Source organism: Haliotis rufescens, unplaced genomic scaffold, assembly GCF_023055435.1.
Source record: "Haliotis rufescens isolate VD_foot unplaced genomic scaffold, xgHalRufe1.0.p SCAF_3, whole genome shotgun sequence".
Taxonomy (NCBI): domain Eukaryota; kingdom Metazoa; phylum Mollusca; class Gastropoda; order Lepetellida; family Haliotidae; genus Haliotis; species Haliotis rufescens.
Window position 1 is genome coordinate 4,320,688 of NW_025964001.1, and position 20,355 is coordinate 4,341,042.

Consider the following 20,355-nt stretch of genomic DNA (forward strand, 5'->3'; position numbering starts at 1 on the left):
CCAAACTATTCTTTCTGAAGGCAGTAACACCGAGTAGGAGGTTTTACTTTTCCTAGTAAGACCGGGTACGAGGTTTTACTTTTCCTAGTAAGACCGGGTTCGAGGTTTTACTTTTCCTAGTAAGACCGGGTACGAGGTTTTACTTTTCCTAGTAAGACCGGGTACGAGGTTTTACTTTTCCTAGTAAGACCGGGTTCGAGGTTTTACTTTTCCAAGTAAGAACATGTATACTTTATGAGCATTTCTTAAGACTGTTGTAACACAGTTTTATAATTAATATTAAAGAAATATTAATAAACGTTGTTCAGAGTAAATTCCTGGGGTCAGAATAACCCTGTGGCCTTCAGGCCTAATATCCTTTCTTGCCCTCATGCTATTTCCTCCCCTCCAGGTTTAAAATTTTAAACCATAACCTCGGAGGCAGCTATTAAATGAGTAAAGAGTAAATTTTCAAAAATAGTAACCAGTCCTATATGCTGTGTCAGGCAGTGAGATGAATCATTTTTACAGTATTGAACATAAACTACCTTATACAATGTTCTGTAACACACAATCACTTGTCAACATTGTTTCTAACACATTTCCCTTTAATGGCCCTGTACCAGGCTACTGTGTTGTAGACTATGGCACACAATGGCTGGACAGGTGAGTCTGGTGCAGGTGTTGGGAACACATGCGATGGTCAACACCTGTCCAGCCAGCTGATGGAGGCGCCACAGGCTCAGACCATTCCACAGTTGCAGGAGGTGAAGAATGACGGCACAACTTTGAGAAATTGTTTAAAAAAACCTTAAGTTTGAAATACATAGTTCATTGAGTGAGTTGTGATTGAATGTTGCTTTGAGGATTTTAGGTATTTCACTTTCTGTCAGCTAAAAGTCTATCATGAAATTACATTGTTGAAATGTTATTTCTTTTGATTTCTTATAAACCTAAATTTGCCAAACACTTGAGAAGATATCATTCATCTCAACTATTAATTTTTGACTATCTTCTCAACTATTATTTTTGGACTTTCATGGTATCTTGAGAAATATTGAACTTAATCAGTATAACTAGGATAATCTATGAAAAGTAATACAATACAATATGTTATAGAAAGATCAAATTAATTTTGGGGGGATCAGTTTAATATGTCCTAAATGATTAATCAAAATACCAAAAGATAATCTGAGAAATTCTTATAGTGAAGCCCAGACTGCAAGATCACAGTGAAATCACCCAGGCCCAATCTGTTTTATTTTCCAGCGTTTATTCTCTTCCCTCCACAGCATAGTGAGATCATATCGTCGTATTGATTCCAAGATGCTTCCTTCATAGCCTTCCTGTGTTAAACACACGCTGAAGCAAAAACCAGCCATCTTCAAAATGTCTACCTATGCTTTTGTAGTTGTTCCACACGCTGCCCTTTCATAGCGAGAGCCTGAGAGCTTCAAGGCTACGCTGATCTCAGTAGGCCTGGAAGCATGCTCTGCAGCCTCAGTTTCACAGACAGGTGCCCTTTCAATGAACACAGTCTCCTGACCAGCAGTGATGCTCTTTACAAGGCTGAGTCTGCATAAAGGGCTGCGACTAACCATCTACCTTTACTCTGGCCCTCTCCGCCTTGTGGCGAGTACTGCTTTATTGTCGTGTAAGTGGCTCCCCTTGGTGCATGACAGACTGCAGCAGATGAGGCGATTCCACGTTCCTCTACAGGAGATCTACATACTAACTGTCTATTCCACTGTGAATGTCTTTGATTTTGACCAATAGCCTTATCACTGCTATCACTCCCACACATCACAAAACCCTTGAAACTACAGCAATGGCTCTCCAACTTATCAAACAGTTTGAGATAAAAGTTCACAATGTTGAGAAAACATCAAACAATAATTTCCTCTATGCCCTGGATGTTAAAGGAGATGGACTCAGTGGGTGATTTGTGATCAGTTCCAGATAAATCATGTCCGCCGGTGCTCAACCCATGTTTGTGGTGAGGGCCACAACAGAGTTGTAATCACAACTGAAAACAGTGTTAAAAAATAAATCTAAAAATTCTAGCTTAACAAAAAAGACAAAGCAAAAAGCGAAAAAAATCATACTTTTGATATCATCACATGTTAACAAATCAAGTACAATAAACAAGTCTGCAAAGAAATTTGAAATTAAGAAGTACATTTTTATCAAATATCTGACCCACCTGTACCGTCATCATGTTGCAGTTATTTACAGAATAATCCTGGCCTGACCATGACAACTTAAATTGTCTCTTTGTCCTGCTTTCTTCCAATCCAGTAATTATTATCCCCCCAGTAATTACGTCCAATCACAACAAATACCCATCTGAGATTTAGAGGTAGAAATCACGCTCCTGCGATGCTGTGTGTCCGCAGGGGAACTGACCACACAATGGCCACACTGGATGGTCGTTGTTTATTCCGACTGGCCGTCACATATTGACTGCACCTGTCACGCGAGGGAAAACACTGACCTCTGACCTTTAACGATCAGCAACAGGTGAGCTCTAACAAATATAGTTACATCTGAAAAAACATCCCATAATTAGCAGAACCACAGAAAATACACCAAATTTCATGGTGCATTTGCTTACGTTCTCATTGTGAGAATCAAATTTGATTTCTCATCAGAAAACAAATTCCATTCATTGATGCTAGGAATGTTCCAATTGAACATATGGGTGTCCCATCAACCATAATAAATAACTCCTTGTGTTTATAACAATCTTGTAGCAGCATGTCCTTGTGCAGTATTTTATTTGTAAATACAATCTCAAACATTGACAATGAAAGTTGAGTACCGTCACATTTCTCCTTTAAAGACATGTTAATGGTGTTATAATCAAGTACTCAAGCTTGCCGAACATCAGCTTGCCCTGTTTTTAGGAGGCAGTAAATTTGAAGCAGTAAAGTTGACATCACAATGACATTCAACCACAGCTTATCCCATCTTTATCTTAATTCTACCCATTCCATTTTTATTGCATTTATCACACACCAGGGAGGGCCAAAGTGACATTGACCTTTGACCTGCACCAATATGGCAGTTTATTACCTGTCTTATAGATCATTGTATAGTTTATTACCAAGGATGTCACAGAAATAGAAAATGTCTCAAATTAATTTCACCCAATAAAAGAAACAGATAATTACATGTAACCCACTTGTAAATCACACACATTAACAATATTGTAAGGTTTCTAGAGCTATCTACACACAATAGACAAACATTTCCAAAAAAATTCTAAAGCTGGTGTTGACTACAAAGTGGTATCTGCTATTTAATTACGCCACGTAATGAAGAAGAATTGAGGATTTCAAAAGAAACATTTACAGTCGGAACTCTTTTAAAAGAAAACGAAAAAAGATACACCCACGAATATGGATATATTGTATAACGTACAAAGATGTAAAAGTGGCTTGTCATGTTCACATGGGAAGTTAGTCGCAGGCGCTACGGAGGCATGGCTTGTGATTGAAAGCTGGTCAAGCATTGAGAGGTACACTGTATTCACTGAATATGATGCATACATCGTGACTGAAGGGATTCGGGATATTGAGTAACGCTACAGTTCTCATAACGTTTACACCTCGCTCCACTAGGTTCAACAACCTGTACGTACTTGCACATATTGCAACATTGTTGACATGGCAAACATGTAATAGGGTGTATAGACCACAGACAGACAATAACAGCAGCACTATATGTTGATCCAGGGTGATATCTGATTGACACTGAGGGCTTACTGTCACTTAATGTTGTGAATGTAGGAAAATAAAGACATGAAAGAAATGTATGGTCAACACGTTCCAGATGTATCTAATACTCCAATTAAAACACCCCAAAGCACCTTTATAAGTTTGGTATTTCGAAATATGTATTTCAAATGTTAATACTTTAATTTAGGCCTGACAAACCAGTGGCCGACATTATGAAGAATGATGCTGACACACAATCAGTCATGTGACATTGTGACCAACCGATCCTCATCTTAGATGACTCTTTCAACAACCATGCCCACACAGATCTGCCCTAGTCTGTTATACAGACCCGGAAAAGATGTATCCAAGACAGCCCATTCAAGTCTATAATATTTGGTTAGTCTAGATTACTGAAGTTATCTGAAAATGAAGAAAGTCGCTCTTTTTTATCATATTTTATCACAATAATTTAACTGGGGTTTTCTTCTGAAAAAAAGATAGTTTCAGAGACTAGATCTTGCCCGCCTAAGTCTAAGGTCTTGCCCACCATCTCACGCAGGGTGTTTCATGTAACCCTCTCTTTATTATAAAATGAAGTGAACCTGATCAATTAACTGTTTTGTCATCAAATATTTTATTCAGCTGACCAGTAATTATATAAAAAAATGCAGTTCACTGTGACAAAGAGGGAAAATGACAAAATGAGGGAAAAAAATGCCAACTTTTTCTGGTGTATATCTCTTCATATATCAGACTATTCCTGACAGTGTGGCAATGACCTGACTCCCTCTCCCTGTATGTGTGTGTACCAACCTCATCACGGAAGTATCCATTACTAATTCTCACATTCTTATTAACAGAAATATCAAATTCTTATGACTACACATTTTCCATTTCCTCGTTCTGGCATGCTCCACACAGGGAACCCTACACCATAATAACGCCACAATGATCTCTGACATTTACAGTCAAAAATATTATTTCACCACCTGAAGCTACAGAGGTGTGGCCAATATCCTTTTAATTAATTATGAAAACATGACCCTTCATTCTAAAGTATCAAGTGTTGGCAACAATAGCTCTGTTTCTTGTAATGCAATAAGTCCTGTGTCTTCAGCCTGCCCCGCCCTCATATACCCCTCCTCACGTGGCCAAACTAACACCACGTTCCCTTCTGACATACAGCCATGAGTATATATACAATAGGAAGGGGTTGAAGGTGGCATACACTGTTATCGTGCAGCTAATATGGGTGGGGAAACAGTTCCTGTTTCCTATCAACAGGTGCCCCTTCTGTCGTCTTTCAACCTCTGTCAACAATGGAAACTGACTTCTCTACAGGAAAACACTCATATCTTATTATATAAACAGGATATCAGTTTGTTTCATTGATTAATTCAAGTTGGTTTCAACATATTATTTAAATGAAGTTTTGAATAGAATCTGATATTTGGCTTTGCTCTTCCTTACTCAAATACGAATTTACTCATAGCACTGTTTGTAATGAATACCCATGTTGGTAAAAATACATTTCATTTCGAAGAACATAGTAATTTGTACAAACAAAAAGGAAGTGTAGAGCATCTTCAGTATGATATCCACAGGGACAAGTTTTTGTATTCAAGATATATGTATCATACTGATCTGCGTTAAGATCGCTGCAGCCAAGCCTGAGGCGACTGAATAATTTGACATAATCTACTTCCATAATTTAAATCCCAGTGTATACCATTATCTCCCTTTACGTGAAGCAAATTCTTAAATTGTGTAACGGTCTCTGTCCCCGTCAGGTTCTCTGGTAACATATTCCAAAGTTGTGTTGTAGCTGGTATAAATAAATCTGCATAAGCTTTTGTTTTACACTTCACTGTTTGAAGAACAGTTTTATCCCTTTTAAGTCATAATTTGTGTTTTCTGAAAGTGTATGAGGAATAAGCCTACAAAGATAATTCAAGTTTGTCGTTTCCTTGTCATAATCATACATTTACAAACCGCAAGGGTGTTGAGGAAAACAGGAAATGAATTATCATGATGATGATAATATCAAGAGTCATTAGGCAATGACATATCCCCTAATATTAATAATAATAATAATAATAATAATAATAATAAAAAAACCTACAAAATAAATAAATAAAAGTAAAAGGAAACTCCTTTTAAGAAGTAAAACATACATTCTTATTTTTCTAGCAAAATATTGAATTCCAACACACAGACAGTGGGTTCAAAACTACACTAATACCACCATGGCAGAGTTTTGTCCCTGTGAAATGAAGGAGCAGTAATATAGCCCTGTGTGTGTGGTGAGGAAGGCGTTCATAATCCGTCCAATCCACGCTGACCTGGAGACAATAGTATTCTGTAACACACCTCTGGTGTGGGACCAGGATTCCAAACATTCCACGGATTACCGTTATCTGTAGTGTTTCTTCAGGGAGACTTAGCCCAGCACAACAATTATTCTTTCTACAGGAGGCATTCTGTGGTTACATTATACTGGCTTTCTTGTCACAGTTGTTGCTATTTTACTTTTCATCTTTTAAAAATGTCAAATTAATCCTTTTTTCAAATCAACAGTCACTATCACTATAACACATAATTAAGCATAAAAGGATATTGGAAACTCTTTTTAAAAAGTAAAGTTAGAGGTGTTCTAAAAATTATTTCAAAATTGGAGTTATTTAGCAATATGTAACACATGCTTGCTGTCTTCCCAGTTCATCAGAGTCCAGTAATGCTGAGGGCAAGTGTTAGATTCCTACACACCAACAGCAGTGGGGACATCATTCCAGTGTTGAGGCAGCTATCGGAGGTATGGGTGAAGCACTGGATGGCTCCATAGTAATTGGGGAGTTATTGCCTTGTGGCAGTGCTGTCATAACCGAAACACTGGACTTGAGATAACTAGCCCAGTTATGAGCACGACAGGAAGAGGCTTCTGGGAGGAACAAACATCATGTTCCGAGTGGACATGATCAGTACTAGTTTACATCGCTTGACGGCTGCCTGGCGCGATGCGGCACAGCATGTGTTTTATACAATGTTTAGTGTATCCTGAGTTGGTTGTTGTCTGGAGAGGAGGGGTCTTAATGCTGCAATCAGTGATATAAATACTTATATACTATAACCATGTGACTCAAGGGGAAAACAAACACGTTTCATGTTCTACTTGTACTTCCCATCCTACACCAGTTTCTTATCCACTATCTCACACCTCAACACAACACACCATGCACATCCATCTCGACCCATCCCACCCCACTGAAACCCACCACACCCTCGTGGCTCCCTAATTCACTGGCCCACCCCAACCACACCCCACTCACATGGCTCCCCAATACACCTCCCACCTCAACCACACGGCTCCCGAATACATGCCCCCACTCCAACCACACCACACCCTAATTCATCCTCACAGCTCCATAATTCACCCTCACGGCTCCCTAATTCACCCTCACGGCTCCCTAATTCACCCTCCCACTCCAACACTGCATCTGTCTAACCCGATCTACTCTTCCAGTTCTACCCCAATGACTACTCCTGTCCGCTCTCCCAACTCTGCCACTATCAACCCTTGACATGTTTTCTCCCTAGCTCATCAGGCAGAGGGGAGCAGCCATGACAGGCTGCATATATCAAGTATTTTCTATATATATGTGTGTCCAAGTGATCTGTCAAACGACCTAAGTTAACAAATCCATTGATCATAACTTGTGTAAAAAACAATAGAGTACATGACAATGAATCAATATATGAAAGGTTTGAGTTATAAATACTGGTTATGATTATGGATGATACCTGATAATATACACCAGTCATTGTCATATTTTTGGACACTATGGAAAGTGGGTGATATGATCTCATATGGCACGATGGGGTCAGATCACAGGCAGGTTGGTAATGAATTATCTAATGTCCACAGCCAGTGTTAATGAAGTCAGATATAACAAGCAATCAACCAGGTTTGAGCAATATTAAACACCACCCTAAGGTTGCTTTGTAATGCCATTCTAAAACAGGCCTTCTTTGAGAGGCATTTAGAAGTTGAAGTATTCAGTAAGGATAAGATATATGGATGAACAACTTCTTTATTACAGTTAGGAGCGACGGTTTGGTGTAGGTTCTAACACCGTTATCAAGCAAGCACTTGTACAGAATATGAGCATCCCCACCTCCAAGCCTCCAATCTAAACACTATGATATTTACCAAAAGCAGGAGGTAAGACAAGGGCCCTTTTTGGGCCACAAGAAATGTCAAATTGAAGAAAACTTTAAAATATTGAAATGAAAATTATCAGACATGTACAAATGGCTGAGGTCATGTCAGTTTTGGATTCCTAACATGTTCAAATACACAAACATGGCTAAAATGAGTGAATAATGATTACAAAATGACAGTTTTACAAACTTCAAATGAAAATGTCTGTATGATCAAGTCCGTGACCCAATACAATCTTTTTTTCATTTGATTGTAAGTTTTTACCAACTATAAAAATCAATTTGTTGGTCATGTCGTCATAAGTCCAAAACAAATGCTAAAATGAACAAAGTCTAGTTCTCATTCATCTGAACTTGATTTCACACCACCTTCTATAGGTTTTGCTCAATTCTTAAATAAAGTGTATCCAGTGGGCCAATAAGGACCCTTACCCTACCTTGTCTTTTCGTGATTACCCAAAAAAGCAAGAAGCCCACCCTGAAAATTATACCCCACCCACCCAGTGGATAATGAACCTTACCCCACCTTGTCTTTTTTGTGATTACCCAAAACGAAGCAAGAAGCCCACCCTGAAAATTATACCCCACCCACCCAGTGAATAATGAACCAAACCCAGACATGTTATCATCTGCAGCTAACTGGGTCAAGTAGACATTGCTGACAATTAAATTCAAACTATCAATATTACTTATTTACTACAAACATACAGTACAAACAAATTTATTTACAGGAAGATAAAAAGAAAATACCACGACACAAATAACAGGTCCTCAAGCTTGAACTACAACAAGCTTCAAAACAATTTACCCCTTTCATAATCTTGGAGGTTCTTTGAAGGCAGCCTACAATTAGTACATACCTTGGGTTAGTTGTGGGGTATGGTAATTGCAGATACTGGTGTCCCACCCCCACCACCTCCAGCTGACAGCAGCATGTTTATTCCTCATTTAGTTAAACATGGGTCATGTACAAGCTACATAGAGTAATCTACAAGAAAAGTATGTTGACACACTGTGACAAATATGAATTACAAATATTTAAGTACGACGGCCCTACTTACTTGACAGTTGTTGTCAACAAAGCCGAGGTCACATTATACACATAGGTAAACCCACAGGTGAGTGGCAGGAACTGATTGCTGGTACAGAGAGGGTGGGAGAAACAAGGCATGTAGATAGGGAGGAGGTTTAAAGGAAATGGGGGTGAAATGTTGGGGCAAGTCATGTGGAACTTGGTTGTTCCTTATAATATAATCAGTATCATTAGAACCCTTTCTCTAATGCCCTCACCCATCACCACAATACTGTACTTAAGTGTCCCTCTGGCCTCGCACCTAGATTAACACCTGGCTCCAAATTGCCTTCATTATAGTCTGTGTTATAGACCTTTGTAAAAGTCGGTATCAAGGTTGAAAGAAATTAACACACAAAAGCAGAGAGAAGTTGACATGACATCTTTACTTTAGGACCTAAAGGGGTGGTGGGGTAGCCTAGTGGTTAAAGCGTTTGCTCATCACACTGAAGACTGGGTTTGAATCCCGACATGGGTAGAATGTGGGATGCCCATTTCTGATATTGCTGGAATATTACTAAAAGTGGCATAAAATGTTACTCACTCACTAAGGACCTAAACACAACCACAATGGAACATTCAATATTCCTTTTCCACCAATATGCTTCCTTCTCCCAGGAAGTCAACTTCACATGGTTTGCAGTGATATATTTCTCAGAGCATATTTGAATCATAAAAGCGTGGCAACTTTCTAAATATTGGCATAGAAGATGACTACAGGCTCACCATGTCCCATTGTGAATTTAAAACATTTCAGATGAGAGCAAAGAAAGCCCCATTAAGGCAAACAGACATGTTTGAGCCTGAACCAAAGCAAGCACCCTCAACCAAGAGATCAAATGTCCATTCGTCTAATGCTCTCTGCTAATGTCCAGGCCATGTTTGATACGACATCACAAACATTATTTCACAATTGAAGCAGTCTCATCATGGCCGATGATGTGCAAATAGGATAAAAGAGGTTTTAATATAGTCATACTTGAAAACAGACACAACAATTATCAGGATATCAATGTAATGAAGCCCTCTCGTTGAACCCGGCCATTGATGCTGGCTTCTATTTCTGGCCTCCATGTTTGATGGGCATGTATGGGTAATATACTGCAGGCGTTATTACTGGAATTAATGGAAGGAGTCAGCTAAGATTGAGGAAGTTGTAAACCTGCCTGCTAACGGCCCACTTTATTATCCCCTGCTAATCCCCGGTATTAGGTCCACTAAGACTTCAGAAGACACATGACTTCAATGTTAGTGCAATTACTGGACTGTTATATTTGTCAAATTTCACCTGCTCAACAAACTTGTAACATACTGGCAAAACATCCATTCTTAATCCCTTCCTTGAAATTGTTAAAAATCATAACGCCTGGCTAGAAGTATAAAATAAATAATTTATGTAGAGTTTGGTCTAGGTTGACCAAACACAGGTAAAGTTTGAAGCAGCGGTTATAGGCAGAAATCATTCTTATACATTCTTAATGAAATCCTTAGCATAAGGTACATACAATCCTGAGACTATAATAGACGATGTTTCTGTAAAACAGGTAAACTTTTACCATAGATCCCTGTGGAGTTAAATATCAAATGAACTTACAATCTGAGATTTGACATGAATGTTTCAGGCCATAATGGAACCCATCAAATTGATACTGTACCTGAGTATTATTTAATAGAAAAACACTGTGGGCAATCTGATTGTTCAATCAAGAATTGATTAGATATGTTTGATGTAAGTAGCAGTAACATTCATGAAAGGCGTTCACAAATTGGGGATAGATGAATCTATTTCTGGCTTCTCATCTGTTGCAGCCATGGAGTAATGAACTTTTTTCGATCAAAACTAGTGATTAAATGTATTTATGATGTGTACAGCTTTGAAAGACATCTGTTCATGGTATTAACGCCAGAGTTATAGTCATTGCAGCTTGGGATACTGCAGTACCGCACCACAAATACCTTGCATACTCCCTGGTGTTTGGGGCCGAAATCAATTCAAGCACGATATTAATTTGCTTTGGAATATGAAAAAAGAATAAAACCAAGACGATTTACTTAGGATCAATCATAATGGGCATTGCGTATCCATGGTATTTCCATATACAACCAAGGTGAAACAGCTATCTGTTATTACTGGTACTTCTTTTCTTAGACCATCAAGATATTGCTCATTGCTGTTGAGCCACACCAGAATGTTTTTACCGACAAAGCAGAACAACATGAATTTCAATACACTGGTAAGTTTTACATACATGAGTGAGTGGCTTACTAATGCATTCAGCACAGTTTTACGAGAATGATACACATGAGGGGGACATTAATGTGGACAAACAAGAACTAGATATTGTAAGAGGAAACTATAGCTGCTCTTTTCTTATACCAACATTATAAACTGATGATTCCGACCAGACTCAATAACAGATTGTGGGTGAGTGCGAGGGAGACAATTACTCGCTGTTTATGGTCTCCCTGTGAATGTAAACAAGCAGTTGGATCCATTGTCCTTAAGCTACAAAATATCCTATTGTAGTAGCCCCTTCTTTATCTCATGCCTTGCTCGTTGTCCGGATTTGCCGATTTTCCCACACTTAATGGAGGCTTGGTGTTCTCTGGGAGACAGGAGTCACACTCGGGACAGACAACAATGGGCTGGGGGTAAACACGGGTTTTGTAGTGGGTAGGAGCATATTGCTGGTCACACCTTTAGCCACCTTTAGTGTCAACACCACCCCGAGGTACCACAACCAGGAGGGTATGAAGGTGATAAACAAGTCACATTTTTATACGCTGAGTCGCTTTGGAGAACACAGCATTCACTGTCAGCACAGATATGTTCTTTCCAGAGATGTTAATGCATTACACTCGCCAGTACATAGGGAGACCTCGGTCAGGTATTTAGGAATGCTCTGGCTTATGTTTGACAAGTTCTCTCTGTGTCACTGTTTGTATACAGGATAGATGACAAGTAAGTATGGTACAGCAAAAACAACAGTTGTAATACACACCTACTTGTTTACTGGATGAAATACACCATACATAGTTCAACAGTCATGCTTCATGTCAGTCTCAGCCATCTACGGGCAATGTACACAGATGCCTTGAACAGTTTGTTAAAACAATAAGTAAAGGAAAACTATAATCTAAAACTTAATTAGGTTATTGTAGAGTAAGTGAGTGAGTAAATAAGTGAGTGAGTGAGTGAGTGAGTAAATATAAACGTGTGTGAGTAAATGGGTGAGTAAATGAGTGAGTAAATGAGTGTGTGAGTGAGTAAACGAGTGAGTAAATATGTGTGTGAGTGAGTAAATGAGTGAGTAAATGAGTGAGTGGGTGAGTAAATGAGTGAGTGAGTAAATGGGTGAGTAAATGAGTGAGTGAGTAAATGGGTGAGTACATGAGTGAGTGAGTAAATGAGTGAGTAAATGGGTGAGTAAATGAGTGAGTAAATGAGTGAGTAAATGAGTGAGTGAGTAAATGAGTGAGTGAGTGAGTAAATGAGTGAGTGAGTAAATGGGTGAGTAAATGAGTGAGTAAATGAATGTGAGTATATTTCACAGCTCTTAGCAATATTTCAGCAATATCATGATGGGGACACCAGAAAATGTTGGAATCGAACCCAGATCTCCATCAAGACTGGACCTTTATAACCCCTAGGCTACTCCACGGCCCCACTGTTGCCTTGAAGGAGCCTTGTGTGGTGATGTACACATATGTTTCGACACCATCTTAAGTTATATAAGGAGGACAGTCACAGATTCACTGCCAAGTTATATAAGGACGTCAGTCACAGATTCACTGCCAAGTTATATAAGGAGGACAGTCACAGATTCACTGCCAAGTTATATAAGGAGGACAGTCACAGATTCACTGCCAAGTTATATAAGGAGGACAGTCACAGATTCACTGCCAAGTTATATAAGGAGGACAGTCACAGATTCACTGCCAAGTTATATAAGGAGGACAGTCACAGATTCACTGCCAAGTTATATAAGGAGGACAGTCACAGATTCACTGCCAAGTTATATAAGGACGTCAGTCACAGATTCACTGCCAAGTTATGAAATAAAGGTAATGTCACGTGGCATCGACATGTACATTTTGATGGTTGACAACTGTAAAGACGAAAACCCTAAATCTTGAGTAAATTAAAAATTGCCCTTAAACAAAAACTTAAACGCTTATTGTCAAAAGAGGCAGAATTGAGAAAACTTGCTGTCCTAATCCATACGCCACCAGCCCTCCATAGACAAACTGTCAGATTGTTTCAGTCCAGCCTAACTCGACTCCTCTAGCCCAAGGAACAAACATGGATGTCTAAAAACTGGAGCCTATTGGGGAAGCAAATAGCGTAGCTCCTCCAGCCAAATACAGCCGCGGAAAAATATTCACAGGAACTGGATACAACTGGTCAACTTTCAGAAAGATTGCGTCAATACCAATTCATCATTTCTGGACAAAGTGAGAACTGATGCATTAAGGGACAATATTTTGGTGGAGCATCAGGACACTGAGTCACGTAGCGGGTCTTAAAGGAATACATGTCTTAGCCAGCGATCTCGTCGCCAGCGTTCAGTGTGTGGCTCACGTGACCAACACACACAGACGAGCGACGAACATGAAGCAGACACACGCTGCCAGTCACGTGTATTGCCACAAATGTTGTCTCGCAACTTTCAGCGTAAAACAGTCACACTTAACAAACAGTGTCTTTTTTCAGCATAATATGATTTAATTACAATTTTTGAGTGCAACAGTTTCCCTTTATCATGAGTGAGCAAGTTAAAATTTGAAGTCACGTCAGCAATATTTTTCCCATATTGAGACTAGATTCCATTTCTATGACTTTGTTACATTTCAAAATAATGACAAGAAATCATTTAGAGAACTCGAGTGAGTGAGTTTTACCCAACATTTAATAAAATTCTATCAATATTATAACAAGGGACACACATAATAGTCTTCACAGATTTACCCACATGGGACTTGAACCCAGGACTTTTCCATGATGAAACAAACACTTTAACCACTAGGCTACCATCAACCTTGGTTTATTTTGTTTCATTTGTTGCTTAAGACTGCAGTCAGCAATATTCCATCTATATCACAGCGGTCCATCAACCTTAGTACAATGGTTCTTAAGAACTTCTACAAAGTTTAACAATATGTTTCGAGACCTCTCTGTTGGTTGTTTTACAGGTGTACGGCTGGACATTAATACGGCTCTCGGTCAAGATTGACTCTGTATGGGCTTATACTTGAAGGGCTGAAACTGTCATAGCTACGTAAACACGTAAACAAGCATTGTAAACACGTAAAACATTTTTACCAATGTGTAAATCGTTTGACCACAGACTGACGTTGTGTCCGTGGCATACAGTGCCCTCTCCGGACCAAGTTCCACGTGTGTGTTTACTATTACAAAGGACAAGTCACAACCCGTAGCTTGAGCAAACATCCACTTTGACCTCGCTAATGAGTTTGATTAAAAGACAAACACTCCTGTGGCACCATTCTAATCACTTTCTTTGACTGACTCGACTTCCAACATGCACTCACTGAACAGTAGAGTGGACAGTAGTGCACAGTATTACCGGTAATACCACAATATGAATCACTTATGAATATGTATCACAAAATGTTTGTAAAAATACCGGTATATTACGTTCTTCAAAATCATGCATATTTTCATCTCGTTGGCAAAGTTTACATAGGTGACAAGTCAAATTGAAATTATGAAATTATCAACTGTTTCGCTGACAGTTTTCTGTATATAATATGCATACATTGTAACCATAGCAACATCCAACAAAATGGCGGATGACTACAAAGCTGTACAAAATGTGTGGGTGAGAAGGTTCTTTTTTATTTTGCTCATAACAATTTACAGGTGAAAGAAACCATGCAATATATTCGGTATGTATGTCAATACATGAATCATACACGAACGTCAGGCTAATGCTATCACAACTAAACAGTTTACAGCAGCGGAAACGTCAACAATTCAACATCCAAATACAGTTACAAATGGTTTTGACAAATTCATGTCAAACTCCGTGCAAGGCAAACAGGAATTCAGTAAATACCCCAAAGAAAAATGCATCAAAAAGTCAAAGACATGAAGCTTATAGTGTTTGATGTAACTTGGCATTCCAAGTTGCTTGTAGAATTCAATGCTCTCCCATGATCCCCAGGGATTTACTCGGCTATTTCACAGACATTCTCGTGACAAGACACCTCAAAGAATGCTCAGCTTGAGACATATACCCACGATGCATCAGAGGAATGCTGTTAAAAATCAATTGGACAATTTTTTAGAGAAAAGACATTAGATCCATTTGCAATTATTCACTGTTTGAAAAGTAATTAAAGTCCAAATGTTATGTTTCCCTCCTGACCTTGTTTCTTTCCCAAGATCCTTTCATCTCAAACTGTAAAACAAAACACCAACAATTATCTAAACTCAGCAAATTAAAGTTTGAAAACAAAGTTTTCTTAAAATTAGATGACTTTTTCATTTCTCAACTATTTTGTTAACTCCCAAGTGAGGAGATGGGTTTAGTAATTATCCACATCAGATCAGTAAAATTGTTTTGGAACCAACAACGTTGTGCGAGAGTCATGTTGGTGTGAGGGACACAGTATTGACCGAGTGAACAATCTACATCTCAGCAAGTTGTCACTGTCGACACTCTCCTGCACACAGATTCTCAGCAAATTTCAGCTTGTCAAGGGACAACTGTTTCACAAATCTCACTTTTTAATTTGATTGCACTATAAACTTTCATGAACTCCATGAATCATTGAAGACATTTCTGTTTCATATCCAAGTCAAACCTTTCTTGGTCATTGCTCGTCAGTTCAGTACAGTCAAACTGTGAAGCTACCATAGCCAAGAGTGCTTATATTTGGCTTTCTTGCTGTAAACAATTCCCCGTTTACTATTTTCAGGGTAAATATACTTCTAAGGAAGGCTGCTCATGGCAACACATTTTCTTCTTTTCCTTACATTTTTAACTTCTTGCAATGCTTACACTCAACAGTGCAACCCAACAGCTAAAAACAATGGCCAACACAGGGGGCCATTTTACCGCTGGTCCTTTGGCTTGTGTCCAGCAGAAATAGCAGAGGTACATGTCATTGACCTGGTTATCTTGGGCACAGCGGGCAACTTGATACACTCTGAGTTCTCGTCCAACCTTGCGGAACGTACAGAGTATCAATCTGAATCAGATGACTGAATTAATCAATGGAATAAAACAAAGGCCACACAGGGTATTCCGTTCGGTTCGAATAATTTGATTATAGACAAGGGGAGAGAGGAAGTGGGCAGGTAAGGGCTTGGCACAGCTTCTAGCAATATCCCAGCTGGGACATCACGTACATGATTCATACGCTGTACCCAAGGGGCATTATGATAGGTGCCCTTAGTGATGGTGTTTCAGGTGGGCCAACACCATAGATCCACCATCAGCTGGCGATCCTGTTGGTTTATTGTTCACCCCTGCTAGGATAGGACACTTATCAGACGGGCCAATGCAACATTACACCTACTTCATGGAGTCACCTAACCTTGTTACAGCCTATTAAGTACCACAGACCTATACAGCGGTCCTTCGAATCAGCATCACAGTGGTGTGAAAATGGCTAGATTCCAATGAATCTTCATCACTTTAGTTTCCCCATCCTACCATTCCCAAACTCCTATTCAAAACGATGTTTGTGGTTGACCAGAGAATCTGACAGCCAGTCTCCAACTGGTGAGAAGCAGGAGGGTTTCAGGTACTATGGCATTCAAATTTGGGGAAATCATGAACATGAGACAGCATATCTGGACATCAGCAGTCTGTGGGATATCATATCTGAGCATCAGTACTCAGCTGCATTTCAAACAGCATCCATACAATTACCCTGTCAAGTTATGGGGCCCCCAGCAGGGTAAATGACTACCCAGGCACAACATGGGGCTGTCCGCCATCATAACCTGCCGATCAGCCCATTGTACCGATTCCAAGGGCAGATAAGCCAGGGTAGCCTTGAGTCTGCAGCAGGAGGAGAGGGTGTTGACTCCTCACCAGGACTGGGTTTAATATCACAGTTTCACCTTCTCAGGTGAGAATAGATGGTCAGAAGCTCCAGTACACCTCATAAGTCAATTTCTATTGGATTACATAAACATTTTTGTTTTGTTTTTGTTGTTTTTCTTTTGGGAGGGGAACGAGGAGCTGGTATATACAACATCCTCAGCTATCTTTCTTTCATGAGTATGGTTGAACTCTTTAGTTCAGTGAAGTCATTTGTTAACTGAAGCTATGAGTCTTTTTAAACCATGTCTGGTCCACAGGGGTGTATGAACAAAGACTGAAACAGCAATGTTTTATATTATTCAACATTTTACATTTCCAGATTTTGATAAACTGATTGTAAAACTGTTTGACTGCTGACACATACAAACAAGCCTTGTCATATCTCATCAACATTTGATACATCCATCCTTGAATCTGTTGAGTGAACCTACAACGGCCTGTAATAACTATTGTGATGGGTAATGAATATACACACCTACTGAACTGAAAAAACAACAATAAAAAAACAACACTTCTGATACATCAATGAATCTCTCTTAAAGATACAAGTTTCTCTTCACTGTAGAAAATATAGACAATTCTAAAGCAAGTTTTTTCTTGCTACACATGTATTTCGAACATTCCCAATACAAGTTACTGATCTGAGTATATATTGAAAACATTCCCAATACAAGTTACTGATCTGAGTATATATTGAAAACATTCCCAATACAAGTTACTGATCTGAGCATATATTGAAAAGTTCAGACAAATTCCACCCTGCCACACTCACAACATGAGAAACAATTTTGACATACCGTACCTGTAATCAAATTGCAATTTCTTGCCCCAGAATGTACAGTGTTGAGAGTAGAGTTATTATTCCCTACTTGCGCTTGTCAGTCAGTATCCAGAACATGAAGATTGTGACACTGAATGACGTGAATCAAGTCAATCTAAAGTCAACATGTCAACCCTTCACTGCAGGGAGTTGGCCCCCCATTGAGCTCTCTACACCATAGACAAAGATGTACTCCAGAGGCATGACAAGCTCTACAGCAGGGCCCTATCTCATCTGATCAGACCATAAAACAACCTTTAATCCAGTCCCCCAGTCTATCAATAAAGGCCAGTTTCACCCACCTCGACCACAGTGATAGTGGCAATATAATGTTTTGATATCTCGACATTCCTTGTTGGCCTTGATTGACACTTTTCCATTGGGCTGTGGGGAACAACAGGTGAATCATGGAGCTAGGAGTACAGGTGTTCATTACAGACGCTACCTGTGTTGGGTCTGTGGCTTGAGGATAAGATGGTCGGATACATGAAACGCTCATAAGATACCCTGAGACTCGCAGCTGACCCAGACACTTGAGGAGGTGTGGAGTCTACTTTTGTACATGATAACAATAGCAGTCACTGAAATCTCAGATCCCATATACTGTTTCACAGAAAGTATACCTGATAAAAGACAACCTGTAAATAGGTATCGAGTGAGTGAGTGAGTGAGTGAGTGAGTGAGTGAAAGAGTAAGTAAATGAGTGAGTGAGTGAAAGAGTAAGTAAATGAGTGAGTGAGTGAGCAAGTACGGTTTTACAGCATTTCTTGCAATATTTAAACGATATCACAGAGGGGGCCAGAAATGGGCTTCAGACATATTAATTGCAGTCATATTCATGTATCAGAAACCTTTCATTGTGGGTGGGTTGTAGAGTGAGTGAGTGTGTTGCGCCCCACAGAAGAAAGGCAAAAACGCTGAGTACAGTCAAGTCCTGTTAATCCGACATTGTTGGTTGCATATGATTATGTCGGATTAACAAGTATGTTGGATAAACGAAATTAGGTATTATCAACATTCGTGATCGAAAATTGGACAACTTTACTATACATAACGATTCAAATCCTGTTTTGTTTGTTTAAAGCAGTAATTGTTTATTGTTAAGCAAGTTTATCTCTGCAGCCGTGGAAATATGCTGCTACTCGCCGACTTGTCTCGCATCAAAACATGGGGCTGTGTACTCGCGGGCAGATGACCACGGAATACGCTGATCACTGTGTCGGATTAACAAGACTGATTAATGAGTTGCAAATTAGGTTTGTTGGAGTCGGAGTGCGAGACTGTCGGATTAACGGGTCTAAATAGCACTGATTTAATCGGTTCCCATCATTTGTGTCGGATAAAGCCAATTGTCGGATTAACGAGTGTCGGATTATGAGACTTGACTGTATATGGAGAAGGCAGTATATTCCAGCAACTTCATAATGAGATACTGGGCATGTGATGAGTGAGTGGTGGAGTCAAGTTTTATTCTGCACTATTCATGGACAGACTAGCGAGGGCTACCAACAGACTGTTCATGAGGCTGACAGGGAATATCTTCCAAACAATTAGCAACATTTCCATATCAATGGACACGAAGATCAGGTTTATATCGTCCATGTTGGGACTCGAACCCAACTGACCTGACCACAAGGCCACACCACCACCCCCCTTTGAGATGAAGCTCTGACAACAACATGGCACAGCCTTGGACAACAAGGTACAACATGGTACAACATGGTACAACATGGTACAACAAAGTACAACATGGTACAGCAAGGTACAACATGTTACAGCATGGTACAACCATAAGATTCAGCAAAAGCAGCTTGTTCATAACAATTTGCGGAAAATAAGTCTTTTCAAAATTATATTTCCTTTCTTTGAGATGGAAACAGATAGTATGAAATGTCACTGAAGTGGACTGTGTGATCTATTTGAGAGTGCATAATATTTCCCGACTGTAATATCAAGTCTCATTAATTGATGTTTTCAAATCACCTTAAACCAGCTCTGATGTGAGGCAGAAGTGACATTTGAGAAGAGCCAATAAATAATTGCTAAGTCTTGGTTGAGAAAACTGTCTGGATGATAATGTTACTCTCTACTGAATACTGTCATCATTTCTACTTAAAGAATAGCTAATGGCACTCTACAAAGGTTCTGTTTAAAATAACAGTCTGAATCGAAAAAACAAACATTCAGAACTGATGTTGGTAAAGACTTTGTGATGTGATTATTTGTTTGTTGTTTAACGCCGCACTCAGCAATATTCCAGTTATATGACGGCGGTCTGTAAAATAATCGAGTCTGGACCAGACAATCCAGTGATTGACATCATGAGCATCGATCCACGCAATTGGGATCGATGACATGTATCAACCAAGTCAGCGAGCCTGACCACCTGATCCCGTTAGTCGTCTTTTACGACAAGCATAGTCGCCTTATACGGCAAGAATGGGTTGCTGAAGACCTATTCTA

At 39.4% G+C, this 20,355-nt stretch overlaps 1 protein-coding gene across 5 annotated transcripts in view; it reads right to left on the reverse strand.

The window, feature by feature from the left end:
- LOC124131846 (apoptosis-stimulating of p53 protein 1-like) overlaps nucleotides 1–20,355 on the reverse strand; it is a 137,994-nt gene that overhangs the window by 50,257 nt on the left and 67,382 nt on the right. Inside the window, exon 1 of one of the 5 annotated variants that reach the window (XM_046495344.2) lies at nucleotides 2,183–2,212. The exons of the other annotated variants lie outside the window; for them this stretch is intronic. Coding sequence (XP_046351300.2) covers nucleotides 2,183–2,197 — 15 coding nt within the window. The 5' untranslated portion in view covers nucleotides 2,198–2,212. Of the gene's footprint in view, nucleotides 1–2,182; nucleotides 2,213–20,355 lie in introns of those variants that run through there. 5 annotated transcript variants of the gene reach the window in all.